The sequence below is a fragment of the Canis lupus genome, chromosome 8 (assembly GCF_011100685.1).
Source record: "Canis lupus familiaris isolate Mischka breed German Shepherd chromosome 8, alternate assembly UU_Cfam_GSD_1.0, whole genome shotgun sequence".
Classification (NCBI taxonomy): Eukaryota; Metazoa; Chordata; class Mammalia; order Carnivora; family Canidae; genus Canis; species Canis lupus.
Genome location: NC_049229.1, coordinates 3,815,310 through 3,839,794, shown reverse-complemented (window position 1 = coordinate 3,839,794; position 24,485 = coordinate 3,815,310). Strand labels below are relative to the sequence as shown.

The following is a 24,485-nucleotide window of genomic DNA, read 5'->3' as shown; positions in this document are numbered from 1 at the left end:
TCTCCATGACACTGTCCAGGAATGCCAACACAAAATTAGGTCTTTATGAAATCCCAAGACCTCATAAAAACTCCAATGAATTTATTCTACAGATTCAACTTCTGTCCCTTCCTGTTCCTCTTTTCACTTTCTGTATTATCCAAGGCCTGATGGATCTCTTACCAACAAAGATCGTTCTATGGGCAGAATACAAGATCTCAGGTATGTAACTCCTACCAGTCTCTTGACTTGGACTGATAATTCTGTGAGATTCTCAATCTTTTGGTCTTCAAGCTAGGAATTTTCTGCCTGCCTATTCCTGGCACTCTTTTGCAAGCTCTTTGTAAAAGGACTGGCCTTTACTGACAGGTAAACTGGGGCCTTAGTTGAGGGAGGGACAAAGAGGCTACAAAACACAAGACTATACTGATTCTTCATACTCTAGTCTTCTTGTTCACTCTGCTATTCTCTCCAGATAAATTCTGGAACTGACCAAAGATTGGTCCGATATTTACGCTATTTTAGAAAGAAAAAAACGTTCAGAAGTGGAGACAAGGGCAGCCTGGGTGGCTCAGTGGTTTAGCGCCGCTTTCAGCCCAGGGCCTGATCCTGGAGACCCAGGATGGAGTCCCCCGTCAGGCTCCCTGCATGGAGCCTGCTTCTCCCTGTGCCTGTGTCTCTGCCTCTCTCTCTCTCTCTGTGTGTCTCTCATGAATAAATAAATAAAAGCTTAAAAAAAAAAAAAAAAAAAAGAAGTGGAGATAAAAGTAACTTGTCAATTGGGAAAGCTTCTATATAGCTTTTCCTAGTCAGGTATCAACGGGGGTTTCCTGAATCACTGATGCCACCTGGTGGGCAGCATGATTCATTATCAAAACCCACACATTTAATATGACTTGTATTTAATTATAACAAATAATTCACAAACTTGTGGCAATGTGGGTTGGAAAAGTTGACTACACTAATCTTCCAATATTTTTTGTTAAATAACCAATTTATCATTTCTGAGGAAAATATACTATCAAAGGAAACTTTGATATAAAAGTTTGATATAAAAGCCAAACTTTTCTCACTCCCTCTCCAAAATTTCACCTTTCCCTTTTATTACCCTCACCAAAAATACCCCATACCCAATGATTCCAGTCATACAATACATGTGCAAAAGGGGCTTCATAAGTAAAATCAATTTTATTAATAAAGATCTTTCCACATATCCAGAACAATCCAGGAATTCCAAGAGAATAAAACCTACATACAGTGAAATTAAAGAAGTATCCCAGGATGACAACAAACATACATATAAATATGCACACCCATAATCACCGCCGCCTCCGAAAACCTGAAAGGAAGGGAAACCAAGAATGAGGCAAAGGAGAATTGGAAAGGCTGAGGGGACAGAAAAAAAGAACACCTAGAGAGAAGGACTCAAGGGTGGGTCCCCTGGGCAGTACTCTCTCCATCCTCCCAGGGCCAGAGACCAGAAGTAGGAAGGAAACTGAAGTAGGATAACAGTTCATTCAGGTGGCACTTTCACAGTTCTACTTAAGGAAGCCTGCATACAAACTGTGGGATCTTAAAGACAGATTCCAGAAATGTTTTTTGTGAATGATGCTGATTTTCGACTTGACAAAGAAGAACAAAGCCCACCTCTACAGAGACCAACGCCCAGTCAGGAGGAGATACTGGAAGCACTGATGAGACCTAGGATGGCAAATCTGGAGAGCTGATATCCCAATTTGTACTGTCTACCCTGCACTTCACTATCCTAGTCCTAGCCATTCACTGACCTTTTTTCTTCTGACCTTTCTTCAGTATCTTCTTCCGCTTCTTGATAGGATTCTGATCCTGGAGACAGATGGAGAAGTGAAGGGATGGTGGTATACTTCCAAGTGCTAGCATCTCTTCCCGCATTCCACATGGTAATAAGCCCTGTGTACATCTGGCTGAAATCAAGGAGGCTATCTCCCTGTGCCTGTGTCTCTGGGCCACAACCTTACCTCATCAAGATGAGGGGTTCCTCCTGTCAAAGCACTGATGTCACTGAAGTGTGTGAGGGAATGGAGTTGTGAGCTCATGACATTTGCCCGTTTTCGCCGTCCTTTCTCGCGTTTACTAACACTTAAACGCACCATCATGCTCTCCTCATAGTTAATCCTGCCACAGAAACACAGATAGTTTACAACATGCTTAGTCCATATGCACAGAAAGCTGCAGCCAAGAATGAGGGCCCAGGTATTTACTCACCCCCTGTTCATACGGTTCTCAAGAAATTTCACAGCAAGTCAACAGAATATGTAAGAGCAAACTAAATGTCCAATATTGAGCTTCCTCAGTGCAATTCTTATATTAGAACCTCCCTCCTCCCTAGAAATGAACTCACAGCCCACCCACAAGAACACTTGAACTATTATATTGGAACTCTTCTACTTCACCTTCGTAAACAGCATTCCCTACATGGGCCCCTTCATTCAAATCTATCAACAGAGACTGATACTGGGGCAAATCTGATGAGTCTATATTCGTGGTACAGTTGCTTTTCTGCTTTTCTTCCCTGAACTTATCTAGCACTCTCAATGTCATTATAAAAAACTGACTTCATTGCCTTGTACAGAGGTGAGAGCTGTGATAGCGAAATACATTATTTTTAAAGCCCCACAGGGTGGAACTGCACAGACACCCCTTCAAATAGCATTTGCTCCACCTAAACTATTGTGAAAAAGAAAACATTCTTCCTCTAGTTCCTATTCTGTACTTCAGATCCCTAATTCTTAAAAACCATCAGCCCGTTTTCCACTCTACTTTCTCTAGAATATGAGTTCTCTTGATACCAGATTTAATTACATTCATCCAAAGCATAAGGACAGTTTCTATGGTATAGCAAACAATTTCCATTGCAAGGACTCAGACCTATGTTGATCCTCCTGACTCTGGCGAGTAACATGAGGATGCCGAGCATCACGGATTTCCTCTGGAGCATCTGAGTATTGCTCCTTCAGTTCTCGAATGACAGAGCTGCTCAATGCCCGTTTTTTAGCCCGTTCTAGGCGCTTTTTCTCCCGCTCAGCTTCTGTTTCATCTACGTGATAAAAAATCAGCAAGGGTTATCCCAGAACAGAGAAAAGGATAAGAGAGATGCAATTTGTGCTGAGGAGGCAGCAGCCACAATTCATACCATAATGTACTGGAACCAAGCGTGGCGGAACATATTTCTTAATTGTTCCTTTTGCAGATTTCTTCCCTGAAGCTTCAGATTGGCCTTCTTCTGTTTGATCTTCCTCCTCATCCTCAGAGCTCAACTACAGAAAGGAACATAATGTCCATAAACTTAGGAAGTGTCAGACAATAAGAAAAAACAAAGCCCGGAGTACCCTGGGGAGAAAGAAAAATCTCATACTCTACATTCTAAGGCACAAGATGGGAGTCCACAGAAGAATCCCAGGAGATCTGGGATCACCAAGATCCGGCTTAGGGTCTTCAGGAAAATCAGGATAATGCAACCCCTTACCTTGCTCATCATATTGCTGGGATGAGGCTTAAAACGGAGTGGGTCATTCTCACCTGAAATAAGAAACCCAAGAGAGTTTACAAGATTTAGAAATTTATGATGGTCCCGACATAACCTTATAGCTTCTGCCACTTACTGAGGCTGCCTGTCACTGCAGTCTTGACTAGTTTGTCAATTTGATACTTCAGTTTTTGGTCCAAGGGACGAAGCTTTTCCAAAACCTATAATGTGGTTAGATAGGATTACATTATCTCCCCAAAATTAAACATACATCAGAGTCCCTATATTAAGTTGCCAGATAAAGCACCTAAAAAGTAGAACAAATGAAGAAGAAAATATTTTTTTTTTCATTTGGCTTCCTTACTTGATCATGAAAACACTAACGTAAATGAGAGCTATTGTGTGACAGTCCTAGAGTTCAGGCTGTGGAAACCTAGAACACTAAGATGCCAAGTGCTTCATACCGTGCGAATCTCCACCAGTCTCAAAACTGCAGGATGTCCCTGAAGAGACCCTCCTGAGGCTTTGTCCAGGATGAGATGGGTTAAATCCATAAGGTACATGAGCAGTAGCTGGTCTTTTACTTCCAAGAGGCTGAGACCCTGAGGTGAACAAGAATAAGAGATGCAAATTCAGTTTTAGCCAGAGAATCAGGAGGAGAGCAGAAGATAAATAGGTTATATTTTCCAAGTTCAAGTTTTTCCCAATCAGTTTATATAAGGCATCTGGAAGAGTCTCAAACAGGTGACTATACCTAAAATGGCCACAGAGAAAACAATTATGCTAACATGAAAGAAGCAAATCTCTGAGAAGTACTAGAAGACACTAAGGGCAGGAAAAACTTATTGTTTGTTGTTACTTTATTAGTATCCCCCAAATAACTATGAGGGTTTCTCAACTTCAGAGCCAGACATTTGGGAATGGATAATTCTTTGTTGTGTAGGCTAATTGGGCCCTGCAGGATGTTGAGCAGCATCCTTGGCCTCTATCCTTTAAGGCCCCTCCAATTTTTGATAATCAAAATGCCTCCACATACTGCTGAATCTTAAATTAACTTAATCAAAACAATTACTGATTTTAGCTCCGTACAATAGAATTATGTGATACAGTTAAAAACAATGACCTACATAAGCTGACATGGACTTAATAATTCCATGTCAGCACACTTCCTACACTACGATTCCAATTAAGGCAGGGGAAGTATGATGCATACACTTATTTAAAAGACTTTACTTATTGAGAGAGAAGGTGTGTGCATGCGTGCAGGAGCAGAGGGAGAGGGAGAAGCATACACCCCACTGAGTGCAGAGCCAGACACAGGGCTCAATCCCAGTACCCTGAGTCATGACCTGAGCCAAAGTCAGATGCTTAACCAACTGAGCCACCCAAGCACCCCAGAGTTTATTCTTTCACATAATAGAAAGTAACACATGAGCCGACTTAAGATACAGCTGTTAAAAAAAAGTCTTTGTGATGACATAAAATGGAACTGAAAAAGTCCACAGCCCTGGGAAGACCTATTTCAGACAGGCTAAATATTCTGCTTAAGATTACAGAGTATTAGGAGTACAGCTGAAATTCAAACCCAGTTTGACTCCAACACCTAAGCCCTAAATATCTTTAAACCAACATGCAAAGCTCTTGATCAAGATAAGCACTAGTGTGATAACAGGAAGAGAAGCAAAGATTTTAAAGACAGATTGCGTTTAAGTTTTGTTTTTGTTTTTAAAGATTTTATTTATTTATTCATAGAGACAGAGAGAGAGAGGCAGAGGGAGAAGCAGGCATCATACAGAGAGCCCGATGTGGGACTCGATCCAGGGTCTCCAGGATCACGTCCCAGGCTGCAGGCGGCGCTAAACCGCTGCGCCACCGGGGCTGCCCTTGTTTTGTTTTTTAAAGATTTTACTTATTTATTCATAGAGACACAAGGGGTGTGTGTGTGGGGGAGAGAGAGGCAGAGGGAGAAGCAGGCCCCATGCAGGGAGTCTGATGTGGGACTGGATCCCGGGTCTCCAGGATCACACCTCAGGCTGCAGGGGGCGCTAAACTACTGCGCCACCGGGGCTGCTCGCGTTTAAGTTTTGAATCAAGCGTTTGGTAGTCAAATAATGGGTAAGTCACTTAACCTTATGGCCTCAGTCCCTTCATCTGTAACATATACAGTATTTCCTTCCTGCCCCAAAGAGTAATTATGAGGCTTAAATAAGATCATATGAAAGTACTCTCTAACCCATAAAACACCTATTAAGGTTCTGGTCCTGAAAGATAAATTACTAAATATCTGTTCAATGAATAAACAAATACACAGTGATTTAAAAAGGTATTTTTTGTTGTTGTTGGTTTTTTTTTTTTTTTTTTTGGTAATATGTCACATGCTCTTCTTGAGCCAACCAGGCACACCCCTATAAGTGATCTAATATACATGTTGGCAGCCCAGAACCAGTCAAGAATTTGAGAAGCAGGTTCTTCTGACAAAGCTTGGACACTATCAAAGTTCAAAGTGAATTATAAACATATGAGAAAAAAAACAAAAACACAAAGATAAAAAAATTAGAAAAAATAAACATAGGGAAGAACAAAACTGCATGAGAAGAAAAGGCAAAAAAGAGAATATATTAAAAATTCTAGGGATCCCTGGGTGGCGCAGCGGTTTGGCGCCTGCCTTTGGCCCAGGGCGCGATCCTGGAGACCCGGGATCGAATCCCACGTCGGGCTCCCGGTGCATGGAGCCTGCTTCTCCCTCTGCCTGTGTCTCTGCCTCTCTCTCTCTCTCTGTGGCTATCATAAGTAAATAAAAAAATTAAAAAAAAAAAAAATTCTATTAGCTATAGGAGTGCCTGGCGGGCTCAGTCAGTGGAGCATGCAACTCTTGATCTCAGGGTTGTGAGTTCAAGCCTCACGTTGGATATAGAGATTACTTAAGAATAAAATCTTTAAAAGAAAAAAATTTTTTTACAGATTTATTATTCATGAGAGACACACACAGAGAGAGGCAGAGGGAGAAGCAGGCTCCCTACAGGGAGCCCGATGCAGGACTTGATCCCAGTATGCTGAGATCATGACCTGAGCCAAAGGCAAACGCTCAATCACTGAGCCACCCAGGTGCCCTGAAAAAAAAATTCTATTAGCTATCCTTCTAAAGCACAAATCTATCATAAATCCCATATTTAAAAATCCTTCAGGGGCACCTGGATGGCTCAGCTGGTGAAGTGTCTGACTCTTGATCTCAGGTCAGGTCGATCTCACAGTCATGAGTCTAAGCCCAGCTTTCCCTAAGCCTCCTTAAGGGAAAAAACAAAAAACAAAACAAAACAAACTTGACCTTCAATGATTCTTACTCAGCTACTATAATGATTTTCATACTTTTGTTGACCTATGGAGTATTTCGCTTAAATAATAACTTAGGACAAAGCTTAATATATAAAACAGGTAACACCAGTTTTCTAGTTCAAGGACCTTTTTTCATTTGGTTTCAGGAGGACCCAGAGCCCTCCTTCTACACTGCTCCATATCCAATGATCTCTAAGAAGGTTCTACAAGACCTTAATTTGGAAACCACCATATCTTGGGATGCCTGGGTGGGTCAATCGTTGACCATCTGCCTTTGGCTCAGGGCATGATTCCAGGTCAAGGGATCAAGTCCCACATCCGGCTCCCTGTGGGGAGCCTCATTCTCCCTTTGCCTATGTCTCTGCCTCCCTCTCTGTGTCTCTCGTGAATAAATAAAATCTTAAAAAAAAAAAATCACCACAATTCAATTTTTTTAGGTCTCTTTTTTTTTTTTTAAGATTTTATTTATTTACTCATAGACCCAGAGAGAGAGGCAGAGACACAGGCAGAGGGAGAAGCAGGCTCCATGCAGGGAGCCCGATGTGGGACTTGATCCCAGGTCTCCAGGATCACACCCCAGGCTGCAGGCGGCGCCAAACTGCTGTGCCACCTGGGCTGCCCCCATATTTCAATTTTATTTTTTATTTTTATTTTTTTAATTTTTATTTATTTATGATGGTCACAGAGAGAGAGAGAGAGAGAGAGAGAGAGAGGCAGAGACATAGGCAGAGGGAGAAGCAGGCTCCATGCACCGGGAGCCCGACGTGGGATTCGATCTCCGGTCTCCAGGATCGCGCCGTGGGCCAAAGGCAGGTGCTAAACCGCTGCGCCACCCAGGGATCCCCATATTTCAATTTTAATACACACATCGTTTTCATTTTAACATCTCTAAAGTCAAGATGTATCTTTTTATCAATGGTACCTTAATGTTATGCCACGGATTAACAGGCATTTTTTTAGTACACAAAATAAGTGGTATGTCCCCAATTAACCCAATCTTAGATTAGAAGAAATACTATAGTTGGCCTATGAAGCTCTTCACAGTGACTACTTTTCTAGTCTTATTTCCTATCCCGTCCCCAACACATTGTACATCCAATCACACTAAATGACCTCCTTTCCTGGTATATCACCATGCTTTCAGGTCTCTGCCTTTGTACACGCTGTTTCTTTCTGTCCCCCTAGACTCTGAGAAGCCTTTCCTGACTTCCTCTGTTCTTCTGGCAATTATTTAATCCCTCTCCTTGGCATGCACAGCACTCAGGAGAACTCTATGAAGTGATTGCTATTGCTTATACCTATTGCTTTGATTGGTCTTTTCCACTAGACTTCAGTACAGAAAATGGGTCTTATTCATCTTTGAAGCTCCAGCACTTAGAACCTACAAGACACTCAATAAACCTATGATGAAGGAACTGTTGAGAACAAGTCAAGGGATGCCGACTCTTCAAGTATGTCTTACCTTCTCTGTAGGATAGGCTCTAGCTTGAACTTTTTTTATCAGAGCTTGTATTTGTGCAGTTACAGCCATCACCTGAAATTATCCAAATAAAACAACTGATGAGAATATGCTCAGTCATCTTTTTGACTTATGAAGGGCAAAAGCTAAACAATAAACAATAACACCTAAAAATTACCAGAGACATTGTCTAAAATGCAGGACTACCTTCTTTTCAGTTCTGGGAAAGGACAGGATAGATGATTTTTGATACTGTAGCAAAAATGTATAAAAAAGTTCCACCTCTTCTTAAGGATACAGAAACTATCTTACCAGACTATGGGGAGGGGATGGGAACTAGGACAGTGATGGTGGTGGGGTGAACTACCTTATGTACCTTTATCTGTACTGTTTGAGTTTTTTTTTTTTTTTTTTTTTTTAGATTTTATTTATTTATTCATGAGAGACACAGAGAGAGAGGGAGAGACATTGGTAGAGGGCGAAGCAAGCTCCCCGTAGGGGGCCGGATGCAGGACCCAATCCCGGAACTCCGGGATAACACCCCCCCAGCCAAAGGCAAACGCTCAACCACTGAACCACCCAGACGTCCCTGTACAGGTTGAGCTTTCAACCAGTACACTTGGGTACCCAAGGGGCAAATCATACCAGTTTTCCCAGCATAGGTTTCCTTAGCTATAAGAATAGAGGAAATTCATCCAGATGACTTCTTTTTGGAGTTTTCTGTATTGCTTTGGATGCAGGAATCAATTACTTTGAATTCTAGCCTGAGAAGGTTTTCATTGTCACTTGGCTCTCATGGTATTTGGTATTATTCAATACATGCCCTCATACGACCAAAGTTTAGGGGTGAAGCACACAAAATCAAAGCCAATCCGTCACTAAACCGTCCCAAAGGGGTGACATGACTCACCTGCTCCTGAAGGTTTTTCAAAAGTGTGACGGCACTTGGCAGGTCTGACTCCAGCATCTCCTATGAGAGAAAGATGGAGAATTGAGAAAGGCCCTTTTGTCAGAATTATGAGAGGAATAGGCTGTGGGGTGGAAAACCCTCCTCTTTCCCTCAGACACCTCACACTTCCGACATTCCCACTCCACTCCACATGCAGCCTCGCTTCACAGCCGGCCAGTCGTCCGGGTTTCTAGGAAGAGCGGTAGCTTCAGCTCCGTCACCCTACTGCTGCTCTCCCCCTGCTGTGCCCAGGTGGTTACTTCCTTTCATCAGCCCCCTTCCCTTGCGCCAACAATTTGCCCAGAGCCGCTGAAGGTATAGGAAGAGGCCACAATAGCAACGCAAAGAAGCACTCACGGAACTCTCGGGGGCCGCCATCTCCACAAAGCCCGCCTCTTCCGGGGCGGTACTTTCGGAGAGCTAACTTCGTTATAGACTTGATAGACAATCGCCGCTTGCAAATCTGAGCCAATAGGAATAGTGACCCCTCACCTCCGTTCCGAACAGGAAGTGCAGGAGGAAGAGCCACATCCAGCCAATAGAATGGGAGAACTAACTAAATTCGTCAGCTCGAGGGGGAAATCTGATGACGTGAAAAAGGCTCGTGGAAATGGGGCGCGTGATTCGTAGATGGTGCGGAATGTTTGGAGTGAAGCCAATAGAAACGAGGCAAGTGACTGACCGACAGTTAGAGAGGGCCAATAGCAAAAAGAAGTTTGCTGAGCAAACGGAGAGAGTATTGGCTTCCAGACGCCGCAGGACCTAATCGTTTTCACCACGCTGTCCTCGCGTGGCCAGAAGTGACCGCTAGGCGGCAGGCCTCGGCGTCTCAGAGGGAGCTGGGTCGCGGGTTGCAGATCCGCCAGTGCTGGCTGCCGCTCAGTGCAGGCCTCGCGCTTGTTCTCAGACTGCGCGAGATTCCTCAGACCGCGAGGCCCTCGGGTCGGCCTTGTGACCGTTGTCTCGTGTGACCCTGGAGAAGTCCCTCTGTCTCTGAGCTTTTCTTTTCTTCTGTAAATAAGAGAGTTTGGCCAGAGAGGCCCAGAGCCAGGCTTTAGAGACCGACAGCTAGGACACTCGCCCTCTCACCTCCTCGTCGTGTGCAGAGGGGGCGCTGTGGAAAGGCCCCCTCCCCGCCCCCCCCCCCCCCCCCCCCCCCCCCCCGCGCCTCTCCAACACGCCTCACCCCTACCCGTTTAGGGGATGGGGACGTACGTGAAAGCTCGGCTTACAAATGAGGAAGCCAGTTAGGATTTACGTGACTTGCCCCGTCACACACAGGTTCGCAGCAGTATTTGGTCCAAATCCAGCTTGTGTTTCATTATGCCCTGCCTCATCTTTTCTCAGTATTTCAAAATATGACAACTCATTCCTGCTTCTCACAGGCTGATAAAGTGAAATGGGTCGGTATTCACAGCTTCCATCCTCTGCCATAAGAAATAAGCACTGCAAAGGTTAATAATGGTCTTGACTATTGGTCTTTCCAGGGCGAGGTGACCTGAACTACAAATCAGAATCAGATCTCCTGACTTGGAACCGTATCTCAGGCAGAGTGGGAAGATACTGGTTTCTAAATCTTTGGCTGGACTCTAAGGGTTGTATCCAGTCCCCGTGCCTCTTAACATCGGTTTGCTGCCTCAGGCCCACCATGGAAGCTCAAGGGTGCCTCAACAGCCTATTCATTATTATTATTTTTTAAAGCTGTATTTATTCATGAGAGACACAGAGAGAGAGAGAGAGAAAGAGAGGCAGAGATATCGGCGTAGCGAGAAGCTGGCTCCTCACAAGGAGCCCAATGTAGGACTCGATCCCGGATCCCAGGATCTCGATCTGAGCCGAAGGCAGGCACCCAACCCGAGCCACCCAGGCGTTCCCAGCCTATTCATTCTATCAACCAATAATCTTTCTACTGTTTGTCAGGATTTGTATTATGAAAGTTGACATTTCAACATAAATTCTCATACTTGTTAGGTCACAAATAAGCTTTTCCTTTCCTTGAACTTGAAACTAATCTGTTCATATGCATTGTGATGTCAGTGAGGAAACAAATATACTGTTTTGTTTTGATTATTAATTACTTGCCAATCATTCTTTCGTAAGAAAATCTTGGAGTTAACAGTGAAGTACGTCTTTTTTTTTTTTTTTTTTTCTTCATGACAGAATGAGAAGCAGAGACACAGGCAGAGGCAGAAGCGGGCTCCCCATAGGACTCAATCCCAGGTCTCCAGGATCACACTCTGAGCGGAAGGCAGCCCTAAACCACTGAGCCACCCTGGCTGCCCTGAAGTAAGTCTTTGTAAAAATTTTCCAAGACTCAACCAACACGTATTGGTAAAGAACACATCATTAAATTTATTGTTTTCTATTTCTTTCAGCAATTTCATAAACTGTCAGTCATTAATATTTGCATGCACTGTAATTCCTGTCCATTCCTCTAGATAAAAGGACATGTATTTTTTTTTGCTCTGACTTCTTTCGGAATTTTTCTCTTTGGTTTTTGCAGTTCGAATATGATATGTCTAGGTATAGGGGTTTTTTGTTTTTCTTTCTTTTTTGTTTGTTTGTTTTTCTATCTTTGAGGTTTTTTGTTTATTTGGTATCCTGCTTGGTGTTTTCTTTCTTTTTTTTTTTTTAAAGATTTTATTTATTCATAGAGACACAGAGAGAGAATGAGAGGCAGAGACACAGGCAGAGGGAGAAGCAGGCTCCCTGCAGAGAGCCTGAGGTGGGACTTGATCCAGGGTCTCCAGGATCACGCCCTGGGCTGCAGGGGGCGCTAAACCGCTGCGCCCGCGGGGCTGCCCTGCTTGGTGTTTTCTAATCTAAGTGTCAGGTTTGGTTTGGTTTCTGTCATTAATTCTGGAAAATTTTCAGCCATTATTATGTCAAGTACTTATTCTCCTTTATCTGTTTTTTCTACTTTTGGCATTCCCATTATGTGTGTGTTACAACTTCTGAAATTGTGCCACAGTTATTGGATATTCTGTTCCTTTTTTTTTCATTTCTTTTTTCTCTTTGTATTTTAGTTTAAGAAGCTACTATTGACATTTCTACAAGCTTACTGATTCTTTCATCGACCTTTGTATAGTCTACTGATAAAACCATCCAAGGTATTGTTACTTTTTGTTAGCATTTTTTACTTCTAACATTTCTTTTTTATTCTTTTCTAGAGTCTCCATCTCTACATTACCCATCTATTCTAGCATGTTGTACACTTTTTTTTTATTAGAGCCATTAGCATATTAATCATAGTTATTTCAAACTCCCTGTCCAGGGGCACCTGAGTGGTTCAGTCAGTTGGGTGTCTCTCAGGTCATGATCCCAGATGCCTGGGATGGAGCTCTGCATTGGGCTTTCTGCTCAGCCAGCAGTCTGCTTCTTCCTCTCCCTTTGCCCCTCTGTCCACTTGTGCATATGCTCTCTCTCTCTTAAAAATTTTTAAATAAAAAATTAAATTAATAAATAAAAAATAAAATCCCAGTCCAATAATACATTAATCATGTTTTAAATTTTCTATATATTATGATGCTTTGACATCATAGGGGCCTTGTTAATCCTGGAAAGCCCTTCCCTGAGCTAGCTAAATTCTAAAGGTAAACCTACCTTTCTTTTTTTTTTTAATTTTTAAAAAGATTTTATTTATTTATTCATGAGAAACACAGAGAAAGAGACAAAGGCAGAGAGAGGAGCAGGCTTCACGTGCAGGGAGCCCAACGCGGTACTCAACCCCGGTCTCCAGGATCACGCCCTGGACTGAAGGTGGCGCTAAACCGCTGAGCCACCGGGGCTGCCCTAAACTCACCTTCCTCCCTTCCCTTCCCCTTCCCCTTCCCTTCCCCTTCCCTTCCCCTTCCCTTCCTTCCTTCCTTCCTTCCTTCCTTCCTTCCTTCCTTCCTTCCTTCCTTTCTTTCTTTCTTTTCTTTCTTTCTTTCTTTCTTTTTTTAGATTTATTTATTTATGAGAGAGAGAGAGAGATGCAGAGACACAGGCAGAGGGAAAAGCAGGTTCCATGCAGTGAGCCCGACCCGGGACTCCACGCGGGACTCCACGCGGGACTCCAGGATTGCCCCCTGGGCCAAAGGCAGGTGCTAAACCGCTGAGCCACCCGGGGATCCGCTAAACCCACCTTTCTTATGCAAACCACTCAATCCAAAGTCCATGTCTCCATCCATCTCCTTTATCTCTTAATATCAAGCCAATATTTCTCCTGCTCTAAGTGACCCCAGGGACAGGTACATAGACAACTAGAGACCACCACTATAACCAAAAGCTCACTACAAATCATTCAGATTAACCAATCCTAAGATGTTTGCCCTGTCCTGTCTTGCATTTACCACAGAAGATACAATAAAGGATTGTGTTCATGCTTTCTTTTGTCCTTTTGCCTCCTGACTGGCTCTGGTGCTCCCCTGTGTGGCCCTGTGTCTCATAGCATGTCCCCTCTTCTCAGGGATTGTGAGTAATGAACTCTTCTTTCAAGGCCATTTACTCTGTCCTCTTACCATACCTGATTAAAACAAAATCCTGGGAACATGTATGTTCCCTGCCATGTATGAATCTGGTTCTCATGTTGCTTTGTCTCCTCAGATTTGGGGGGTCATTTTTTGTTAGCTTTTTAGCATGACTTGTAATTTTTTCTTAAAAACAGGTAACGATGTACTGGATAATAGGAACTGAGGTGGATAGGTCTTTCATATGAGATTTTATGCTTATCTGGCTAGGAGTTAGGCTGTGTTTACTGTTTGCTATAGCTGTAGGTGTCAGAGATTTCAATTTCCTCTAATGTCCTTTTTGTCTCCTCCATTGTCTTGGGTTTCCCTTGAAACTCCTTCTTAAACAGAATCCAAGCCTTTCAATTCTTTCAGCTATAACCCACTGTTATTACATAGGAGTCCTATTGATATGGTGATAAGGTGAAAGGGAAAGCATCCTATCATCCTATGATTGGATCTCAGTATTCTAGTGGGCCTATGTCCCTGGGCTGTGACCTTCATGAGTGCCTCTCAGGTTTTTTCCCCCTTACGTGAGACAGGAAGACTGGAGGAGTCTTGGAGTTGGGTAATCCCCCTGCCCCAAAGTCATGTATGGCTTTGGTGAAGGCTTTTTCCTTGCTGGATAGGCTTTTGTTATGGAGAAACCTCTGAGCTTATTTAAAAATCATTACATTACCTTCCCTTGGCCAAACATGAGGGAATTTTTCTCTAGCCTTCACCATGAGAACCTTGTGGGGCTCCTGGATGTAAACTCCACAGAAGTCAGGAGCTCACCTTAGACTGGACTCTTAGGAGTTATTAACTCTCCAACTACCCACACTCAGCCTCTGGCAAGTCTTCAGTTATCATTGGAGTGTTCCTATCAGTTATTGGCTCCAGCAGCTCCTGACTTTTGTCTGTATTCACCTACCTCTCCAGTTTTTAGGGTGGCAGTTTGTTATGTGACCTCAATTCTCTGATGGAACTAAAAGTTTGTAGTTATTCGGGTCAGCCTTTTTCTTGTTGTTAGGATGGGAGAGATGACTTACAAGCTATTTACATGTTGTAAATAAAGTACCCTTGGGACGCCTGGGTGGCTCAGTGGTTGAGCACCTGTCTTTGACTCAGGGTGTGATCCCGCAGTCCTGGGATCGAGTCCCACATCAGGCTCCCTGCATAGAGCCTGCTTCTTCCTCTGCCTGTGTCTCTGCCTCTCTCTCTGTATCTCTCATGAATAAGTAAAATAAAATCTTTAAAAAAAAGTCCCCTCACCAGATTCTTCATCAGCAATATGCCTTCATTTTAAACTTAAAAATGTTGTCCATGCTTATCTTTCAACTAGAAAAGTGATTTGTATTTTAACTAAATAAGTACTAAAATTTAGTTACCACCTATGATCTACATAGACATCACTGTAACTTGTGCCGTCTGCATAAAATACTCAAACACGTTATAAAGTTACATCAATTTGATTGAACAAATCAGTCTTTTGACACCAATTAGGTTGGCGGTGTGTTTAGGGATAAATACTGGACATAACACATGCTCTTAATATGTATACTACAGTATAACAATATCTTATGTTTACTAGTTAAAATAATCCTACCAAAAGAATAAAGCCATATTGAAAATTGGTATAGCCATTATGGAAAATATTATGGATTTTCCTCAAAAAGTTAAAAATAGAACTACCTTACCATCCAACAATTGCACTGCTAGGTATTTACCCAAAGAATATAAAAATGCTAATTCAGAGGGATACATGCACCCTAATATCTATAGCAGCACTATCTACAATAGCCAAATTATGGAAAAAGTCTAAGTGTTCACTGACTGATGATGGGTGGAGCTAAAGAGTATAATGCTAAGGAAAATAAGTCAGAGAAAGACAAATACCGTATGGTTTCACTCATATGTGGAGTTTAAGAAACAATACAAATGAGCAAAGGGAAAAGAGAGAGAGAGAGAGAGAGGCAAACCAAGAAACAAACTTTTAACTATAGAGAACTAACTGATGGTCACCAGAGAGGAGATGGTTGGGTGGGGGAGTGGATTAAATAGAGGATGGGGATTAAGGAGTGGACTTGTGATGAGCATCAGGTGTTGTATGGAAGTGTTGTATACCTATATTGTACACCTGAAACTAATATTACACTGTCTGTTAAGTAACTGGAATTTAAATTAAAACTAAACAAAAGAACAAAGCTGTATTTTGTAGAAAAGCTGTCTAAAAAAAAAAAAAAGCTGTCTACACTGCTTTAGTTTTTTAAAAAGAGTTTTATTGAGGTATAATTTATATACCATAAAATTCACCTGTTTTAAGTGTGTAATTCAATAACTTTTAAAGAAAATTTACAGAGTTGTACAATTATCACCACAACCCAATTTAGAATATTCCCATCATTCCAAAGGGATCTTTCATGCCCATTTGCAGTTTATCATCATTCCTGTTTATAGCCTTAGGCAATCACTGCTTTCTTTCTTTATAGATTTTCCTTAACTATACATTTCATATATATGAAATCATATAGTATGTAGACTTGTTCATCTGGCTTCTTGCACTAAGCATAATGATTCTGAGTTTCATCCATATTTTAGCATATATCAATACTTCATTTCTTTCTTTTTTTAAATATTTTATTTATTCATGAGAGACACACAGAGAGAGGCAGAAACACAGGCAGAGGGAGAAGCAGGCTCTACGCAGGGAGCCCGACGTGGGACTCGATCCTGGGTCTCCAGGATCATGCCCTGGGCTGCAGGCAGTGCTAAACCGCAGTGCCACCAGGGCTGCCCCTACTTCATTTCTTTTTATTGCTGAATAATATTCCCTTATGTAGATATACACATCTTATTTATCCATTCATCAAATAATGAACATCTGGATTATTTCCACTTTGGGGCTATAATGAATAATGCTGCTATGAACATGTTTATGCAAGTGTTTATGTGGATATATACTTCCATTTCCATTGGGTAATTAGAAGTATGGCCAGGTCATCTGATACATGTATATTTACCTTTTTAAGAAACTTTCGAACAATTTTCTAAAGTAGCAATGCCATTTTACATTCCCACCAGCAATGTTCGAGGGTTCCGGTTTCTCCACATGTTTTCCAAACTTCTTATTGTCTGTCTTTTTTAGTATGGCCATTTTAATGTGTGGATGTGTGGATGTGAAATGGTATCTCATAGAGTGTGGATGTGAAATGGTATCTCATAGAGGTTTTAATTTAAATTTAATTTGAGGAGAGCCCTGGTGGCTCAGCGGTTTAGTGCAGCCTTCAGCCTAGGGAGTGATCCTGGAGACTTGGGATCTCGTCTCACATCAGGCTCCCCGCTTGGACCCTGCTTCTCCCTATGTCTGTGTCTCTGCCTCTCTCTCCTTCTGTGTCTCTCATGAATAAATAAATAAAATCTTTTTTAAAAAAATAAATTTTATTTTAGTATCTTTTCATATGCTTATTTATTAGCCATTTGTATGTCTTTGTTGAAATGCCTTTTTAAATCTTTTGACAAAAAAAAATTTTTGACCATGTTAAAATTCAGTTGTCTTCTTATTGAGTTGTAAAGTTTCTTTATATATTCTTAACACAAGTCCTTAATCAGAAACATGATTTGCAGGTATTTCTCCAAGTCTGAGGCTTAAATTATAATTTTCTTAATGGTTCTTTTAGGTACAAAAGTTTTTAATTTTTATGAAGTCCAATTTATCAATTTTTCTCTTATGGATTGTGCTTTTAGTATCATATGTAAGAATTTGTGCCTAACCAAAGACTTTCCCTGTGTTTTCTCCTAAAAGTTTTATAGTGTGGAATCTCAAATTTAGGCCTATTGCTCATTTTAAATTATTTTTGTGTATGGTGTGAGGTTAAGGATCTAAATTTATCTTTTTGCATGTAGATTTTCAGCATCATTTGTTGAAAAGACATTTTCCTCCAGTTGCTTTGGAATTTTTGTTGACAATCAATTGATCAGGTTTAGTTTTAAATTTTAATTAAAATTCAGTGTCTCAGTTGTTCTAAACACATTTCAAGACTTTAATAACCACATTTGGCTGGTAGCTACTGCACTGAACAGTAAAGCTCTGGGGACACAAAGATGAAAATATTACAGTCTCTGACCCCAAAAACCTTACAGTCTGGTAAAACAAACTTAAGAAAATCAAAACAGAGTATAAAATGAGCAACATGCTAAAAATAAAAAGCATTAGCAGAGGGGGAAGGGGAATATTTGTGAATATATTAAACAAGTAGCTATATATATTGGTCAGGGATCTCCAAAAACAAAGCCAATAGGAGATATTATAAGAAATTAGCTCACACAATTATGGAGGCTAAGAAGTTCCACAATCTGTTGTTTGTAAGCTGGAAACCCAGGAATGCTGGTGGTTCAGTAGCAGCCCTAATCCAAAGATCTAAAAGCCATGGAGAGTCAATGGTGTAAGTCCTAGTCCGAGGACATAAGATCAACATCCCTTCCTCCACCTATTTGTCCTGTTCTGGGACTCAATAGATTGGATGAGGCCTATCCACATTGGGGGGGGGAACCTACATTACTCAGTCTACTGATTCAAATGTTAATCTCATCTGGAAACACCCTCACAGACATACCCAGAAATAATTTTTTTTAATTAATTTATTTATTTATGAGAGAGAGAGAGAGAGAGAGAGAGAGGCAGAGACACAGGAGGAGGGAGAAGCAGGCTCCATGCGGGAGCCTGATGTGGGACTCGATCCCAGGACTCCAGGATCACGCCCTGGGCCAAAGGCAGGCGCCAAACCACTGAGCCACCCAGGGATCCCCCCAGAAATAATATTTAACCAAATATTTGAGCACCTTGTGACTCAGTCAGATTTACACATAAAATTAATCATTACACTATACATAAAAGTACTCATAAACATTGACTCAGAAATCTATCTCTTAGCATTTGACAAAATCATTCAAAAGACAAAGTAAATATTTATACATGTATATGTGTTTACATGTGTATATGTATACATATATGTTTATTATATGTTATAAAACATTATAAGTTAAAAAAACTACAAAGGGTGTTGGAGAGTGACTGTCAGTAGGTATGAGATTTCTTTTTGGGGTGATGAAATGTACCAAAATTAAAGGTGATGGTCATACAACTCCAAGTACACTAAAAACTAGTGAATTGTACACTGTAAAAGGGTGCATTTTGTAGTATATGAATTATATCTCAATAAAGATGTTATAGGGCAGCCCCGGTGGTGCAGCGGTTTAGCACCGCCTGCAGCCCAGGGCGTGATCCTGGAGGCCCTGGATCGAGTCCCACGTCGGGCTCTCTGTATGATGACTGCTTCTCCCTCTGCCTGTGTCTCTGCCTCTCTCTCTCTCTGTCTCTATGAATAAATAAAAATAAAATCTTAAAAAAAAATAAAAATAAAGACGTTATAAAAAATATAAACAATCACGGAACGCCTGGGTGGCTCAGTGTTTTAGTGCCTGCCTTCGGCCTAGGGCATGATCCCGGAGTTCCGGGATTGAGTCCCACATTGGGCTCCCTGCATGGAGCCTGCTTCTCCCTCTGCCTGTGTCTCTGCCTCTCTCTCTCTCTGTGTCTCTCATGAATAAATAAATAAAATATTTTTAAAAATATATAAACAATCTAAATATTCAATAAGTAAATTTTCATATTCTCAGAAATTTAAAAAATAGCCCCATAGCTCCATTTATTGATATGTAGCTTCCTTTATATGCCAAGTACTATTCTGAACACTTACATGTATTAATTCAGTGGTTTTCAAAGTGTTATCCTCAAACCAGTAGCATCAGATATGCAAATTTGGGTACCCCACCTAACCTATGGAATTGGAATCTTTGAGGATCTCTGAGGCTGGGACCTAAGAAACTGTGTTTCAACAAGCCTTCCATGTGATTCTGCAGCATGGCCAAGTTTGAGGTATCACTGAACTTACTTAATCCTCACAGCAAACCCATAAGATTGGCAATAATGTTTTTGTCCTCATTTTACAGATATTAGTGGAATATCTACAGTCATAAATATGATAAAATCTAAGATTGTAGAAACACAGAATGCTCACTGATAGAACATAAGTTTGTATATAGTATGTACACACAGAGAAAAATATCTCTCACACACACACGTTCTCTACTTGGAAAGAAGTAGAGAAATAAAAATAGTTAACGTGATTGGATAGGAAACCTTGGGTGTCATTTTTTTTTTAAGATTTTATTTACTTATTCATGAGACAGAGAGAGAGGCAGAGACACAGGAAGAGGGAGAAGCAAGCTCCCTGCAAAGAGCCCAATGCGGGACTCAAGCCCAGGACCCCAGGATCACACCCTGAGCCGAAGGCAGACACTCAACCACTGAGCCACCCAGGCATCCTGAAGAGACCTTTATTTAATACAGAAGGCTTGTTTAATTCACTTCACAAAAGCATGAACAGATGATGCATCTCTTCTGTAACTTTTTAAAAAATATTTTTATTTTATTTATTTGATGCAGAGAGAGAACCAGAGAGCACAAGTGGGGGAAACAGCAGAGGGAGAGGGAGAAGCAGGCTCCCCATGGAGCAGGGAGCCCCATGCAGGGCTTGATCCTGGGACTCTGGAATCAAGGTCTGAGCCAAAGGCAGCTGTTTTACCAACCAAGCCACTCAGGCACCACTCTCCTGTAACTACTTAGAGACAAACTGAATTAACACTAACACCAACTACGATAGAGGAATACTTAACTGCAAGAGCTAAAAAAAAACCTCTGCTCAACAAAGTTGTGATGACAACCAACAAACCATTAAAGACATGGATTCCCAAACATGGCTAAGGATGGGTTACAGGGGTGACCGACTACATCTCACAGCACAGCATCATAGACAGGGTAGGGCCAAGGGGGCCTGGAAGGGTCGGTTGACATGTTAACTGTGATGCATAAAACTGAATCTTACAGCAGGGCAGAAGATATAGATCTTTACCTCTCAGAGAGCTTTATCTGTACTGGTAGTTCATGCTGTGGTCTATGCTATGTGATGACTAGGAGGAGTGAGGAGGGCCTGCGTTGTGCCTAGAGGGGCAGACAGAAAGAGTCCTGACCAAGTCAGGAAGATAGGAAAACCCAGCCTGGGATAAGGGAGCTATACATAGTCCAGTCCAACCTGTGAAGGGATAAGCTGTGACCAGGTTATGAAGTGTCTTTAAATGTCAGCCAGAGGACCCTAGGCTTTGTCTCAGAGACAACATGGAGCCCTAGAAGTTTCTACAAATGACAGATAAGTAAGAAATGGTACTTTAGAAAATGGAGTCTGCCAGCCATTTGGTGCAATGAACAGTTGGAAGACTAATCAAGGTGCTGTTGCAATTATGCAGGTATGAAAAGGGGCACAACTGAACAGGTAGACTGCAAGGAACTAAGAATTACTAGATGGGACCTACTGAAATGGGGTAGATCTTGGAGAATGTTGTCACTGTGGATGCTAGAAGGAAGTCCAGACTGGCTCGGCAGCTGATAAAACGAGTATGTCTGTTAAATAGTCAGGAAGATGTTCTAACAAGGGGGCACTAGAACAGGTTTGGAAAGCTAAGCAGACTAGTGGTAAGGATAGATATCACTCAGGGCACCTGAGTGACTCAGTCAATTAAGCATCTGCCTGTGGCTCAGGTCATAATCCCGGGATCCTGGGGTCCAGCCCCACATCAGCAGCTTGCTGCTGCTCCATAGGGAACCTACTTCTCCATCCTCTCTGTTGCTCCCCCTGCTTGTGCCCTTTCCCTCTCAAATAAATAAATAAAATCTAAAAAAAAAAAAAGAAAAAAGAAAAAAATAGATAACACTCACTGAACATTTGCTGTTTGTTGGCAGCTGTGCTTATAACTTGTTTTCTTTTCCCTTAGCTTTCTTGAGGTGTAGTTGACAAATAAAAATTGTGTGTATTTAAGATGTACTATACGATGTTTTGATACATATATACATTGTGAAATGATTACCACAATCAAGCTAATTAACAAATCTATCACCTAATATAATTACCTTTTTCTTTTGGAGGTGGTGTTAAGAACAATTAAGATGTACTCTCAGCAAATTTCAAGTACACAATACAGTATTGTTAACTATAGACACTGCGATATACATCAGATCACCCGAATATATACATTTTGCATGTCTGAAATTTTGTACCCTTTGAACACTTCCCTCAGAGGTTGGTAAGCACCATTCTACTCTGTTTCTGAGACTTCAACCTTTTAGATTCCACATACGAGTGAAATCATGCACTTATTTCCACATGTACTTATTCCACATATGAGTGAAATCCTGTGACTTATTTCACTTATCATAATGTCCTCCAGTTCCATCCATGTTGTCACAATAATAAGATTTCCTTCCTCTTAAAGACCGAATAATATTCCTTGTGTGTGGAGTCAGATTTTCTATATCCATTCATCCATTGACAGACACTTAGGCTGTTTCCATGATTGACAATTGTAAATAATGCTCCAATGAGCATGGGAGAGGAGGCAGATATCTCTTTGAGATGGTGATTTCATCCCCTTTGGATATATACTCAAAAGTAGGATAACTGGGTCATGTCATAGTTTTATTTTTAATTTTTTGAGAAACCTCAATTTTTTAAGTAACTCCACATACATGATTCTTAAGCCAAGCGTATGGAATAGATATTACCATCCACCTGTTACAGTAAAACTGAGGTTTAATGCTGAGGTTCCAAGCAAGATCTTCCTGGTTCCAAAGGCTGTGCCCTTTCCTCTGGATTAGTGGTTTCAAATATCAATGTGCATTAAATCACTTGGGGGGGAGTATCTTGTTAAAATACAGATTATGTTTCAATAGACCTGTGTTGGGCCTGAGATCTACAGTTCCAGCAAGCTCCCACTGATGCAGATGCATGAGTTCATGGATCACATTTTGAGTCACAAGACTTTGCAGGACACTCATTTTTTTTTCCTCAGAGCGGTTAAGTAATTCACCCAAGTCACACAGCTGGTCCATAGTAGAACCAGGGTTTTTGAACACAAGTCTATTTGATTACAAAACCTATGTTCTTAGATATTAAGATATGTTGTCTCCTTTTATTAGCAGGAGACAGGGCCCCCAGCTTCCCGTGTGGGGCTTAAGGGAAAAATCTAATCTCTAATCTCTGGGTAGATGGGAGCCAGAAAAACTAAGAGGGTTACCAAGACAGGGCCTCTGGCAGAGGGAACACAACCAGGGCTCAGTTACCAGACTGGGGCACAGGGTGGGGCCCAAGTCTTAGGAACAAGATAGAGGCTAAGTTTCTGGAACTATGCACAGGGGCAAGGATAACTAGATGCTGAAACTCCAAGTCCAGCTGGAGCTCACTTTATGCCTCCTGTGTGGGGCCTGATCAGGGACAGGACTGACCTGCAGGTGAGACAAAGTAGAGCAGAGGAGAAAATAGACACAGAGTTGTGAGCCAGGGCACCTTCCTACCTTCCTCCCCAGGATCCTTGGCACTCCCCAGAGAGGCTAGGCTTTCTTACAGCTCACCTGTATCCTGGGGGGGCTATCAACCCCATTCCCTGCACTCTCATTTCCCACCCTCCATTCTCTTGATTTCAAGCCTTCCTCTCATCTCAGTCCTCCATTGTGCACACTCCCTGTTTGTACAACAGGATAGTTCCATGTTTCAACACCTTAACCTATCAACCTTGCTCTATTAGGACTCATAAAAAAAAGTCTGCTTTTCTCCCCGCCCCCCCCATCCCTCACTCATTTTTCTTCCCTTTGATTGGCCAGGGCATAGGGTAGGTCTCTGGGAAGTCAGAAAGCAGTATTAGTATTACTATTAGCAGTACTAGTACTAGTACTAGTATTAGACTCAGTGCATCTGCAGTGGGGTATGAGAGGCCCATGGGAGCAGCATAGAGCAATGTGAGAGTTGAGAGTAGGGTATTTCAGATGCTTCTGGGCTTATACTTTTGCATCAGGAAAGCAGCCATCCATGCTACACCAGCTGTCGACTCAAGGGCTGCATCAGATCATCAACTATATTAGGATCTTGGACAGAACTTTTGATTGACTTTTGGCTAAAGGCCACCTCAGAACTTCCACAACAAAGGACAGATACAAATGTGAGTTAAAGAATAAGTTATAGAGCCTAAAACAGAAAAATGACCAGATAAATTTTTGAGCATGAAACATGAGACATTTCAGAATTGCCTTTGCCAAAGAAATGATCAGAGATTATCAAGTCTTGTATACAGATACAGATAATAGCTTCTGCTACATACTAGGATGATTTCCCATGACCTGAGAATCCACCATGTGCGTGCTATCACTTCTGCCCCCAAGAAGAGTCTCTGTCCAAGTTAGTCTCTCCTAAAAGGAGAATGTCCAAGGGGCAAAAAGAGCCAGGGCAGAAAGAGGATGTTTGTCGACATCTTCTTAGAAATCCTTTATCAGCCTCCTTGAGTCACCTTAAAATTCATTTTGGAAAAAAAAAAATTAATTTTGATTCATTTTTGAGAGCTGATTACTGGTTAGCCTCTGGAGACTCTGGTAACCATGCAAATGCAAAAAAAGAAAAAAATCATGCAAATGCAAGATGAGAAGAGACCTCTGGAATCAGAAGCCTCCAAAAACTACAAACATTTAATTTTTGTATATCCCAGTTAAATAAAAATCTCAATGTATATTTTATCCATACACATAAAAGGGCCTGTATGGATACCCTCTAACTACTAACCGTGGTCACCTTTGTGGAATGGGACTGTGAATAGGAAAGAGGTTTCGCTCCTTTTGCCCTATAGAAGATG

General features: G+C 41.6%; 1 protein-coding gene and 1 long non-coding RNA gene across 4 annotated transcripts; one reads left to right on the top strand and one right to left on the bottom strand.

Annotated features, from left to right (window-relative positions):
* Positions 1-1,148: 1,148 nt before the first annotated feature.
* On the bottom strand, positions 1,149-10,259 carry NGDN (neuroguidin). Of its 3 annotated transcripts, none has more exons than XM_038544225.1 (11): positions 9,718-10,259; positions 9,187-9,246; positions 8,280-8,351; positions 3,949-4,086; positions 3,621-3,705; positions 3,485-3,537; positions 3,152-3,275; positions 2,887-3,055; positions 1,977-2,133; positions 1,767-1,824; positions 1,149-1,318 (listed from the first exon to the last, which is right to left on the bottom strand). In XM_038544225.1, the coding sequence occupies exons 1-11, from the start codon at positions 9,754-9,756 to the stop codon at positions 1,299-1,301; spliced, it is 975 nt and encodes a 324-aa protein (XP_038400153.1). In that variant the 5' UTR covers positions 9,757-10,259; the 3' UTR covers positions 1,149-1,298. The 3 variants fall into 3 exon arrangements, with proteins under 3 accessions (XP_038400153.1, XP_038400154.1, XP_038400155.1); XM_038544226.1 differs by having other exon boundaries at positions 9,583-9,723; XM_038544227.1 differs by lacking the exon at positions 9,718-10,259 and adding an exon at positions 9,345-9,546.
* Positions 10,260-12,282: 2,023 nt separating this feature from the next.
* LOC102153245 lies at positions 12,283-13,596 on the top strand. Its single transcript, XR_005363053.1, has 2 exons — positions 12,283-12,335; positions 13,171-13,596. It is a non-coding gene; the product is annotated as an uncharacterized LOC102153245 (long non-coding RNA).
* Positions 13,597-24,485: the final 10,889 nt, after the last annotated feature.

What these genes read in the sequence shown, in the direction of transcription:
- NGDN (XM_038544225.1), bottom strand. Translation starts at nt 9,756, where the DNA reads ATGTGGCTCTTCCTCCTGCACTTCCTGTTCGGAACGGAG. An exon ending in CCAGCAATATGATGAGCAAG is followed by an intron (nt 3,276 to 3,484) that starts GTAAGGGGTTGC and finishes TCCTTTCTGTAG; the next exon opens with TTGAGCTCTGAGGATGAGGA. An exon ending in AGTCAGGAGGATCAACATAG is followed by an intron (nt 2,134 to 2,886) that starts GTCTGAGTCCTT and finishes TTTCTGTGGCAG; the next exon opens with GATTAACTATGAGGAGAGCA.